Source organism: Desmodus rotundus, chromosome 1 (genome assembly GCF_022682495.2).
Source record: "Desmodus rotundus isolate HL8 chromosome 1, HLdesRot8A.1, whole genome shotgun sequence".
Classification (NCBI taxonomy): domain Eukaryota; kingdom Metazoa; phylum Chordata; class Mammalia; order Chiroptera; family Phyllostomidae; genus Desmodus; species Desmodus rotundus.
In genome coordinates, this window is record NC_071387.1 from 165,080,041 (window position 1) to 165,092,435 (window position 12,395).

General features: G+C 38.9%; 1 protein-coding gene across 2 annotated transcripts in view; it reads right to left on the reverse strand.

Moving 5' to 3' along the window:
- IQGAP2 (IQ motif containing GTPase activating protein 2) overlaps window positions 1–12,395 on the reverse strand; it is a 263,135-nt gene that overhangs the window by 207,457 nt on the left and 43,283 nt on the right. For both annotated transcript variants that reach the window (XM_024563618.3, XM_045197804.3), the window contains exon 2: window positions 12,053–12,152. In XM_024563618.3, the coding sequence (XP_024419386.2) occupies window positions 12,053–12,152 (100 nt within the window). The remainder of the gene's footprint in view (window positions 1–12,052; window positions 12,153–12,395) is intronic.

The window sequence follows — 12,395 nt, forward strand, 5'->3', positions numbered from 1 at the left end:
GCACACATGCAACTGTCCCAGACTCACTAATACAAAGAACAGCTTGGCTCACATAAAGAGCCCTTTGAAGATAATATTTCTAAACAAGCCCATCACCAAGGGAAGGCTTTTTTGCTTTGTTTATTTTCAGAGGTAGGATAGAAAAAGTAAGCACAGCAAAAGATCTGTATGCGTTTTCTGTCCTTAAAAAAAGGAATATAATATTTCAAGAACTTTCCTTGGGAAACACAATAGCAGCCTCATTCATAACTATTCGCTCGACTGTAATTTATAAATTCCCTCTCTACTTCTTGCCAAGATCCCTCTCCAATTCCCTGACCTTCATAATAGCTCCACTTGGATTTCCTTCCTCAACCCAGAGTTTTCCCAGAGAGAACTCTCTCTTAAAATTACACAGTTGTCCTAAAAATCTAAAGAATGGAAGTTCATGAAATAGACTCATTTTCATTATTCAAATATACTTTGCAGAGATTAACATGAAATCTACTCAGCAATACTGTTTTAGAAAATTAAATCCTTTAATTTAAATGGTGGGATTTCTGGCATCAGAGACTAAACTTTCCAAGCCCATATGAGTAGCAGACTTGTCGACACAGCCTCATTTCAGCAAAGTTACCACAGCAAAGAGACTATCGACTTAGCTCTCAGGGTCTATCCAAAAAGAAAACTTAGAAGTCCATTTAGTATTATTTAAAATGGTAGGGGAATGAAAAGCTTAGTTTAAAAAGCTCACATGGAGGGTTATCAACAGGGGAGTGGGAGGGGTAGAGAGTGGGGACAAGTACAGAAAATAAGTAGCATAAATGGCAGGTAGAAAATAGACAGGGGGAGGGTAAGAATAGTATAGGAAATGTAGAAGCCAAAGAACTTATATGTATGACCCATGGACATGAACAATGGGGAGGGGGGGAATATGGGAGGGTGGGGGTTGGCAGGATAGAGTGGAGTGAAGGGGGGTGGAAATGGGACAACTGTAACAGCATAATCAATAAATATATATTTTTTAAAAAGCTCATAATTCAAAAGCATCACAGAATAAATAACCTTAGTACTATAATCATTTAGACCAAGACATCATTCAATTCCTGATTTGGCATCTGACAGTAACAAAGAGGACATTTCCCCCTGAAGTACCCCTTCTGGGGTCAATTTCAAAACACTACGTACACACCATGTAAAAAGCAGCTTCTAATGGAGCGCCCGGTGGTCCCAGGCTTCTTGAATCCATGCCCTTCTGAAATCTAGAGCACAGGCTGGATTTAGTCATTTGATTCTAATGAATAAAATTCAGCAAACTACGCCATGCCACTTCTGAGAGCAGGTTACAAAAAGACTCCGGCTTCCATCTGACTTGCCCTGTCTTGCTCTCTCGTTCACTGGCTCTGATGGGAGCCAGCTGCCACGCTGCGAGCTGCCCTGCAGAGAGACCCGTCTGTCAAGGGACTGAGGGAAGCCCCTGGCCAACAGCAGCGAGAAACGGAGGTCCCCGGTCCAAGCTCCCATCGGGACGGAATCCTGCCAACACCACCAGTGAGCTTGGAAGCCCATCTGCCCTGCTTGAAGCTGATATTGATGCAGCTTTGTTGGGGACCGAGAGCCAGAGGACCCACGTAAGCTAAGCTCACATTCCTGATGCTCAAAAATCATGGGATAAATGTTTGTTGTTTCAAGTTCCTAAGTTTTAGAGTAATCTGTTACACAGTCAAGGATAACTAATACATATGCCAGACATCCTCTGCCTCCCAACACAATTACGATTAGCTCTTCATGACATCATCTAAACCCTTTTGCCTGTGGGGGAACACATCCCCAGGGTGGAGTCAGTTTATAAAACAATTCTCTCTTTTTTGGTCCTAAAAATACGCTTTTTTCATTTTCCCTTCATTGTCATTGATATTAGTATTTTGATACTTAATTAAAAAATCTATATGCACAGACTTCATAATTTTATAAACTATGAGCAATAACTCCAGCCATAAGTCATAATTACACACAGTTTACTGCTTCCTCTCTTCATTCATTCATTCACTATAAAATACTCTATGCCATTCTCTGGATATCTTCTAACACACTGTGGTATCATTAAATTATCTAGGATTCCCAGCTTCACAACACACTGGGTTACATCTATAGTGGGAAGAAGTTGTATAATCTAACCGCAATTTAGAAATTTCCATTGAGACGAAGATTAAATTTTACCTCTAGGCTGGCAGTCTAGTCAAACCATCTAGAATCCTGTCTACCACACAGCTAATTCATATCCTACTTGTTACCACCAGGAGTATCAAATCATGAGAAATACAGTTCAATAAGCCCTCATTAGTAACAAATGATAATTCACTGCTGAGTGTGAAGTGATTCACTCAAGTATGTGAAGGATCTGATGCCCTGATACCTTATAATAAGGGCACTTGACCTAAACGGGGACGACAGGGAGAGAAGGACTCCCTGCAAAAGTGAGCTGCGACCCAAACCCTGGGTGGAGTCCAACGAGCTAAAGAACAGGAAAAGGTCCTATGTGGGAGGGAGCATGCACTTGGAAAGGGGTCAGAGTGACTGGAATGCAGACTAGGGAACAGGGCACAACACAACACTGGAGAGGCTGTAAGGACTGGACTATACAGAGCCTAAGAGGCCCTATAAAGGAGCTTGGTCTTTATCCTGAGTATTGAAAAACAACTAGAAGTTTTGAGCAGAACTGGCTGCAACAGTTCAGGGTTTTGAAAAGATCCACCTGAATATGACACAGATAACAGATGCAAGGGGGCCAGAGGAATGCAAAAACCAATTAGAAACCAATGCAGTAACGTAGCAAGAGATGTTGAAAGCCTTCATGAGCTGGTGGTGGGATAGAGAGGCGTACACCTGAGAGAAATTAGGGAGATGATGAGCTAGACACAGGGAGATACTCAAGCGTGCACGTGAGAGACTAACAGAGCAAACAAAGGTGAAGGAAAGCATTTAAAACTTGTGAGTAAGCTTTAACTAATAAAAAGTGAGTCTTTGTGAGTATAGCATTATTAGTTGGTTGATCTCCTGCTCCCAAGATGAGCTTACAATGGATGCTAAAAAAAACCCACCCCCAAACCAGTAAAATGAATAGTGTTTAGATACCTCATGTACCTTAGGAATACCTTCTACATGCATTTTATCTGGGAAATGCCACTTAATCTTATTTAAAAGCTTTACTAAGGACTTCCCCAAGCCAGTGTGATCAAAGGAATTTTGGTAGCAGCTTTAATGAGAAAGAATTTATATACCTTACAACTCACCCTTAAAGTGAGTACACTTAGAGAGTCATGCAACCATCAGCACAATTTTAGAACATTTTTGTCCCCACAAAAGAAACTCACACCCATTAGCAATCACTCCCCAGTCCACCTATCACCCAGCCCTAGGCAACAACTGTCTACTTTTTGGACCTATGAATCTGCCTATTCTGGACATTTCATATAAATGGATTTCTTATGGGTCCCTGCCCCCACACATGCACAGTCTCTCCCATTACCAACATTCCCCACCAGAGTGAAACATTACTTATGACTGATGAACCTACATTAGCACATAATAATCCCCCAAAGTCCTAAGTTTACGTTATAGTTCATTCTTAGTATCACACATTATGTGGGTTTGGACAAATACGTTATAATAGTTACCTATTATTATAGTATCATACAGAGTATTTTCACTACCCTAAAACAACCTCTTCATTCTGCCTATTCAGCTTCCTTCCCCCAACCATGGGTATTTTTACTATGTCCATATTTTTGCCTCTTTCAAGAACATCATATAGTTGAAATCACATAGTATGTAGCCTTTTCAAGACGGCATTCTTCCACATCATGAGGTTCCTTTAGCTAAGGTTTCTCCTTGGCTTTTCTTTTTGCATGGCTTAACAGCTCATTTCTTTTTTAGCGCTGAATAGTATTTCACTCTCTGGATGTACCGCAGTTTATTTATCCATTCATCTACTGAAGGATGTCTTAGTTGCTTCTAAGTTTTGGCAATTATGAAAAAAGCTTCTATAAACATCCATGTGCATTTTTTGTGTGTGGACATAAGACTTCACTCTGCTGGGTAAATAGAAGAAGCACAATTGCCAGATCACATGGTAAGAGTATATTTAGTTTTGTAAGAAACTGTCAAACTGTCTTCCAAAGTGGCTGTACTATTTTGCATTCCATGAGCAATGAATGAGAGTTCTGGTTGCTCTACATCCTCACCAGCACTTTGGTGGTGTCACTGAGCAAGATTTTGGCTATTTTTATAGGTGTTTAGTGGTATCTTGTTGGCTTTTTTTGCATTTCCTTGATGACAATATGCTGTGAGCAGTTTTTCCTACGCTTATTTGCCATCTGTATGTCTTCATTGATGAGGAGTTTATTAAGGTCTTTGGCCCATTTTTTAATCAGGTTGTTTGCTTTTTTAAAAAATTGTATTTTATTCATTATGCTATTACAGTTGTCCCCTGTTTTCCCCCCTCTAACCAGTACCCCCATTCCCTCCAGCAATTCCCCACCTTACTTCATGTCCATGGGTCATGCATATAAGTTCTTTGGCTTCTCCATTTCCTATGCTATTCTTAACCTCCCCCTGTCTATTTTGTACCTACCTATTTGTGCTTCTTAATCCCTATACTTCCCCCCCCCCCCCCCGTTCCTCCCCTTCTGCCATTCAACTGATAAGCCTCCAAATGATCTCCATATCTGATTCTGTTCCAGTTCTAGTTGTTTGCTTAGTTCACAGGTGGCAAACACAAGGCTGAATCCGGCCCTCCACCTTGTTTTATCCGGCCCGGCACTTTGTTTCTACCTGGTGGCAGCACCCAGCTCCTTGCCCCTAGTTAAGGAGTAGTTACATTTATACATCCTAAAATTACATTCAGCCCTTTGAAGGCAACGGCGAGGCTGATGTGGCCCCCAGTGAAAATGAGTTTGACACCCCTGGCTTAGTTTGTTATTTGGATTTGATTATCGGTAGTTGTGAATTTATTGCCATTTTAATGTTCATCATTTTGATCTTCTTTTTCTTATATAATTCCCTTTAGCATTTCATATAATAATGGCTTGGTATGATGAACTCCTCCAGTTTTACCTTGTCTGGGAAGCATTTTATCTGCCCTTCAATTCTAAGTGATAGCTTTGCTGGATAGAGTAATCTTATATGTAGGTCCTTGCTTTTCATCACTTTGAGTATTTCTTGCCAGTCCCCTCTAGCCTGCAAAGCTTCTGTTGAGAAATCAGCTGAGAGTCTATGGGAACTCCTTTGTAGGTAACTTTCTGCTTTTCTCTTGTTGTTTTTAAGATTCTCTCTTTTTCTTTAACCTTTCACATTTTAATTATGATGTGTCTTGGTGTGGTCCTCTATGGGTCCATCTCGTTTGGGCCTCTCTGTGCTTCCTGGACTTGTATGTCTATTTCCTTCACCAAATTAGGGAAGTTTTCTTTCATTATTTTTTTCAAATAAGTTCTCAATTTCTTGCTCTCCCTCTTCTCCTTCTGGCACCCCTATGATTCAGATGTTGGTATGTTTAAAGATGTCCAAGAGGTTCATTTTTTTTAATTCTTTTTTCTTCCTGCTGTTCTGACTGAATGATCTTCCTTTCTTGCATTCCAAATTGTTGATTTGATTCTCGGCTTCATCCCCTCCACTGTTGGTTTCCCTGCAGATTTTTCTTTATTTCACTTAATGCAAACTTCATTTCTGCCTGGGTCTTTTTTATGCTGTTGATGTACCCAATGAGTTCCTTGAGCATCCTTATAACCTGTGTTTTGAACTGTGCATCTGATAGGTTGCTTATCTCCATTTCATTTAGTTCTTTTTCTGGAGTTTTGTTCTGTTCTTTCACTAGAGCCACATTTCTTTGTCTCCCCAATTTGGAAGTCTCCCAGTGTTTGTTTCTGTGTAATAGGTAAAGCTGCTTTGACTCCCTGTCTTAGTAGTATGGCCTATTGTAGAAAAGCATACCTGTTAAGTTGTTTGGGGAGGAGCCTTAGGTATTTGCCAGGGCGAGGCAACCTGTGTCACTACTCTGTTGCTCCGTGTGGGGGAGGGCTTGTAGAAGGGACAAAGCCTCTGTGTGGCCTCTGGAGTTTTGCCCAGGAGGAAGCTGCTTCCCGGCACTTGCACTGATGCCAGTCACTTCACTTTCTCCCTGTATGTGACTGGTGCCCTTCCAGCTATTGCCCTGGTGCTGAATCCCAGAGGGGTGGGTCTGTGTGAGTCCTAAGTCCATTACGGGTCCTTTAAGAGGAGTCTCTTGAGAATCCCAAAGTTTCTTCTGTTGCCCCAAACCCCACTGGTTTTTACAGCCAGAAATTATGGTGACTTATCTTCCTGGTGCCGGAACCCTGCTCTGAGTGGTCTGATCTGGGGCTGGGATCTCTCACTCCTGAGATGTCCCTCCCGATTTTTATCCACCACACATGGATATGGGACCGCATGTTCCCATCTGTGCCTCTCTGTGCCACTCCATGTCTGCATGCCTCTCTGCACATCTCCATGTTTCCACCCCTCCTACCTGTCTGGATGAATGTGGCTTCTTTAAGCCCTTGGTTGTGAGACTTCCACACAGTTTGATTTTCTGACAATTTGGGGTGATATTTGTCTTGTGGAATAATTGTATATTTTGCTATTGTTGTGCACAGTGGCAAGGCTTCATGTTTAAGTCCATCTTTACTGGAAGTCCCCAGGATGTTGGGTATTTTCTTATTGTTGCATTTTAAGAGTTCTTATATATTTTGGATAATAGTCCTTTATCAGTGTATCTTTAGCAAATATTTTCTCCCCGTCTGTGGCTTGTTTTTTCATTCTCTTGGCATTGTCTTTTGTAGACCAGAAAACTTTAATTTTAATGAAGCCCAACTTATCAATTCTTTCTCTCATGAAATCATGCCATTGGTGCCATCACAAAGTTCATTTAGGTTTTCATTTTTTTTACCTTTAGGGAGTCTCATAGTGTTGTATTTTACATATAGGTCTGATCTACTGGAGTTAATTTTTGTAAAGGGTATAAGGGCAGTGTCTAGGTTCATTTTTTGCATATGGATATCCAACTGTCCCTGCACCATTTGTTGAAAAGACCATCTTTGATCATTGTATTGCTTTGCTCCTTTAAAAAAGATCAATTTACTATACGCACAGGATCTATTTCTGGGCCCTGTATTCTGTTCCATTGATTTACTTGTCTATTCTTCCACCAATGCCACACTCTCTTGATTACTCTAACTTCACACTAAGTTTAAAGGCAGGTAGTGTCAGTCCTCCATCTCCGTTCTCCTTCAGTATTCTATTGGCTGGTCTGGGCCTTTTGCTTCTCCACATAATTTGAGAATCAGGTTGTCAATATCCACAAAATAATTTACTGAGATTTTGATTGGGATGTGCCTATAGATCAAGTTAGGAAGAACTGACATCTGGACAACATTGCGTCCTCCTATCCATGAACATAGAATATCTTGTCTTTTTTTTAGTTCTTCTTTGATTTAGTTCATCAGAGTTTTATTGTTTTCCTCATACATTATCTTGTACATAATTTATTAAATTTATACCTAAGTAATTCATTTTTGAGGACTAATGTAAATGGCATTTTACTTTTAATTTCAAATCCCACTTATTCATTGGTACTACATAGGAAAATGACTGACTTCTATATATTAACCTTGTACCGTGCAAGCTTACTATAGTTGCTTACTAGTTCCAGGAGGTTTTGGGTTTTTTTTAAATTTTCAGGTTTACTGCATAGTTAATCATGTTATTGTGAACAAAAACAGTTTTTTATCATCCTTTCCAATCTGTATACCTTTCCTTCCCTTTTCTTATTTTACTACATTAGCTAAACTTCCAGTACGATGTTGGAAAGCAGTAGTGAGTGGAGTCGTGTTTGCCTTCTACCTTATTTTAATGGAAAGCTTTGAGCTTCTCACCATTAAGTATGATGTTAGCTGTAGGTGTTTTGTAAACAGACTTTCTCAAGTTGAGGATGTTCCTCTACTCTTAGTTTACTAAGTATTTTTATCATAAATAGGTGTCAGATTTTTCTGCATCTATTGATATAATCATGTTATTTTTCTTAACCTATCGATGTGATAGATAACATTAATTAATTTTCAAATATTGAACCAGCCTTGCATACTTGGTATAAATCTCACTTGTGATTTACACTGTTCCTACACATTTCTGGATTTGATTTGCTAATACCATTTTTTATAGCTGAATAATGTTTCATTGGATGGATATACCACCTTGTATTTATCCATTCACCAGTACATGGAAATCTGAGTCATTTCCACTTTTTTGCTCTTATGAATAATGCTTCAGTGAGCATTTGTGTACAGGTTTTTGTGTGGACATAGACATAGACCTTCAGCTCTCTCGGGTGTATACTTGGTGATGGAACTGCTGGATCATATGGTAACCCAATATTCAATTTTTTGAGGAGCAGCTGGACTGTCTTACAAAGTAGCTGCATCATTTTACAATCCAACCAGCAATGTATGAGAGTTTCAGTTTCTCTCCACCCTTGCAAACACTTGTAATTGTCAGCTTTCTTGATTATAGCTATCCTAGTTTGAAGTGGCATTTCATTGTAGTTTTGATTTGCATCTCCCTAATGACTAATGTTAAGCACCCTGTCCCATTCTTGTTGTCCATTTGTATATTTTATTTGGAGAAATGTCTATTCAGAACTGTTGCCAATTTTAAAATTAGGCTATTGACTTTTTATTTTGAGTTGTGAGAGTTCTTTTTATATTCTAGATTCAAGTCTCTTATCAAATATATGATTTGCAAATATTTTCTCCCATTCCATGGGTTGTCTTTTCACTTCTTTGATGGTATCCTTTAAATCAAAATATTTATTTTCTATAATGTCTAATTTATTTTCTTCTTGTGCTCATGCTTCTGGTATGAAGTCCAGCTGTATAGTAGCAGTTCTTACTTTTAGATTAACAATCCATTTTAAGATAATTTTTGTATATGGTGTGAAGTAGGAATACAAATTCAATTTTGTTCCTGTGTATATACAGTTGTCTCAACATCATTTGTTGAAAAGACTTTTTTTCCCCATTGAATTGTCCTTATTGATTGATTTTGGGGTTAAAACAAGCTTGCATTCCTGGGATAATTCCACTTGGTGGTATATAGTTCTCTTTATATGCTACTGAATGCAGTTTGCTAGTGTTTTGTTGAGGATTTTTGTATTGTACTGCTAAGGGGTTTTGGTCTATAGTTTTCCTGAGGTATGTTTGTCTGGTTTTAGTATCAGATACCAAAACTAGACAAAGATATTGGTATCTGGTCTCAACAGATTGAGTTGGAAAGTCTTCCCTCTTACATTTTTTTGCAAGAGTGGGAAGTTTGGGGATTACTAACTCAATCTTTCTACTTGTTATAAGTCTATTTAGGTTTTTTATTTCTTCTTGAGTCAGTTTTGTTAGTTTGAGTCTTTCTAGGAATTTGTCCATTTCACCTAAGTTTTATAATTTATTGGCATATAATTATTCACAGTATTTCCTCATTGTCCTTTTTATTTCTGTAATGTTGGTAGGTATATCCCTCTGATGGAACTTTCTTTTATCCTCACTATCCTCACCCAAGGACATATTTATTCATTTTAGACAGGGGGGAAGGAAAGGAGAGAGAGAAGGAAGGAGAGAAACATCGATGTGAAAGAGAAATATCAATTGGCTGTCTCTCACACACACACCCTGATTGGGAACTGAACCCACAACCCAGGCATATGGCTTGACCGGGAATCGAACCTGCAACCTTTTGGTTTATGGGATGATCCTCCAACCATCTGAGCTGAAGGAACTTTTAAATGATGCGATATTGTCACAGAATCTTGAAATCACTAAAACCAAAGTTAAAGATATATTGAACTATTACAATTCTGAATCTTTAGTACATACAAACTAGAAATCCTTCTAGTTCTCACTTCTGGACATAAAGAAAAAAGGCACAAACACAGAACCAACACATGTCTAGTTAAAAAGTACCGAAGTCAGTTCAACTGAAATAAGAAATAAGAAACAGTTCCTTGATAAACTTACACATTCTAAGTATATCATTTAGTAAAAACTCAATGTTGTAAGCCAGCTATACTCACATGAACACACACACATGCGTGCACTATAAGAAACCCAGTATGGCAAATTTCTAAGGCATTAACATTGTCAGAATTCTGCATACTATACTTTCTGAAATCACAGCATGTATACTGATATATCTATTAATAGCCACATAATGTTTACATACTCCCTGACCAAAAAGCAGCTTTCCTGAAAGTCACAAAAAGTGTTCAGATCTTAATAAAAGATTCATAAGCACATACATCAAAAATCTTCTTGTAAAATCAATTTATGAAAACCATCTTAAAGGAAAAGCTATGTATTTTACAGCCTTTTCTTTCAATGAAACTATTCCTAAAGAAGCTTTCTTCAAAGAACCTGGGCTAAGTGTTATGTTGACTTTCCTAAAACAAAATTCAACCATAGAATTTTGACACTACTAAAGAAGATGGCAAGGTTTCAAGCTATACTGATACCATTTTGATACATTCAGGAGTAAACTGTGCTTATGTTACCACCATACACCTGACTGGCACTACAGTTTACAGAACCCTTACACCTTCTCGATGTTAGTGGATTTTTTTAGGTGGAAAAAAATCCATGAAGTAAGTAGGGCAGCTGGTGGTAACATCTTTGTCATCCCATTACAGAGAGAAAAAACTGAAATTCCCACAGAGTAGATGGCCCGCCCAAGTCACACCGCTCAGCAGTGCTGAAGCTGGGACCAGGCAATTCCGTTGCTGACTCCCAACCATGTACCTTCTCTGCGTGACACTGCTTCCCACTCACACAAAAGAGGAGGAAAAACTCGGAATGCAGAGTGTGTGTCAGCAAGACGTTCCCAGGAACTCTCCTTAAACTTTTTCATTAAAAGCATGTCGATTTTGAATGTTTATGAATCACTCTCCTTATCTAATTTTTTAGCAATTTGATTAAAAGCGTATTTTTAATAACCTTAGACTGAAAATGAGTCTTCAGTGACCTGCAATTTCACTGTAGTTTTCAAAGACATATTAAATAACCTTTAAAACTTAGTTGTACAGCTTATAGATACAGGACACTTAAAATATGAAATAACCCTGGGAAATGCTCTTTTAAGCAATTATGAGGCCAAAGCAGCACAAAGGTATCACTGAATGTTCTACACAACATTGACTGAAAAACCTCATTCTTCTAATGAATAGCTCTGTAAATAGCTACTTGGTAATTAACACGGATGACCACTAACTGTTTATTTCCTCTAAAGAGAAGAGAGCTGGAACATACCATCTGACAGTGGAACAGCACTGTTGCTCCATTACAGTACAAAGCATTAACCAGAAGCTAACTCATGGCGTGTGAACACCGCAGTATCCAAAGGACAAAGTTTGCCTGATTCCTTCGACACAGAAGCCTGAGTGCAAATATCTTCTTTATCTTCACTTTCTCCTTGGAGAACCCAACATTTACTTACACTCGAAAAAGTCTAAGAGTCAGCATGAGTTTAGGGACAACATATCCTAAGTGAAACACACCCATGAATTAGAGAGAAGATTGCTGTCATAATCCTACCCTCTAGCTCAGTGATCAATGGACTTCAGTCCAAAAGGCTATTGTCCTACTGGGCATTTATAATCATTGGGGTTGGGCTGGGGAAATATCTGAGGAAGCTCTGGGGAAGAAGGAAATTGATTTAACTCTTGGCTGCTCCCCCACATACAAGCCAGTGGGATAAGAAATTTGAAATAATCTGCAACTTGCTCGGACATTTCCTAGGAGACTTTGAAGAAGGAAAAAGAGCAGTTGCCTTCCTAGTGCTTTGACCTTGGCTGTGGTAGTAACTTTTTCTCAATTTTGCTTGATTATTTCCAAAACACAGGTGGTTCTTCTCCCATTAGCCTGTTACCAACAAAAGTATAAATGAGTTAGTTAAAGCATATGAGTAACATCGCAAACCTTATCTCCAATAGAAGGTATGCAAATAGCCGAAGTCTGGATCTCACCTTTTGGCTTCCTCTAGGTGGCATAAATATTCATAAGCGATGTTCTGCCTCCTCCTCTCATCCATCTCCTCTGCAGAGAGCCTTTCATCATCCACAATAGCTGGAAACAGAGGGTAACATCATGTTACTACAAGGGTGGTGTTCACCAACTAAACACCTGAAACAACCAGCTAGAACAAACTCACACGCCGTTCGACAAGGAACAGTGAGACACAGGGACACTGAAGTGCCAACTGTAGAAAGAGATTTGCTCTGAATTTTACAATATTATATTATTTCTAAAAGAAAAAAAAAGCAATACTGAAGTATGGTTTGAAATGACTAGTAATAGAATGAGAACAGC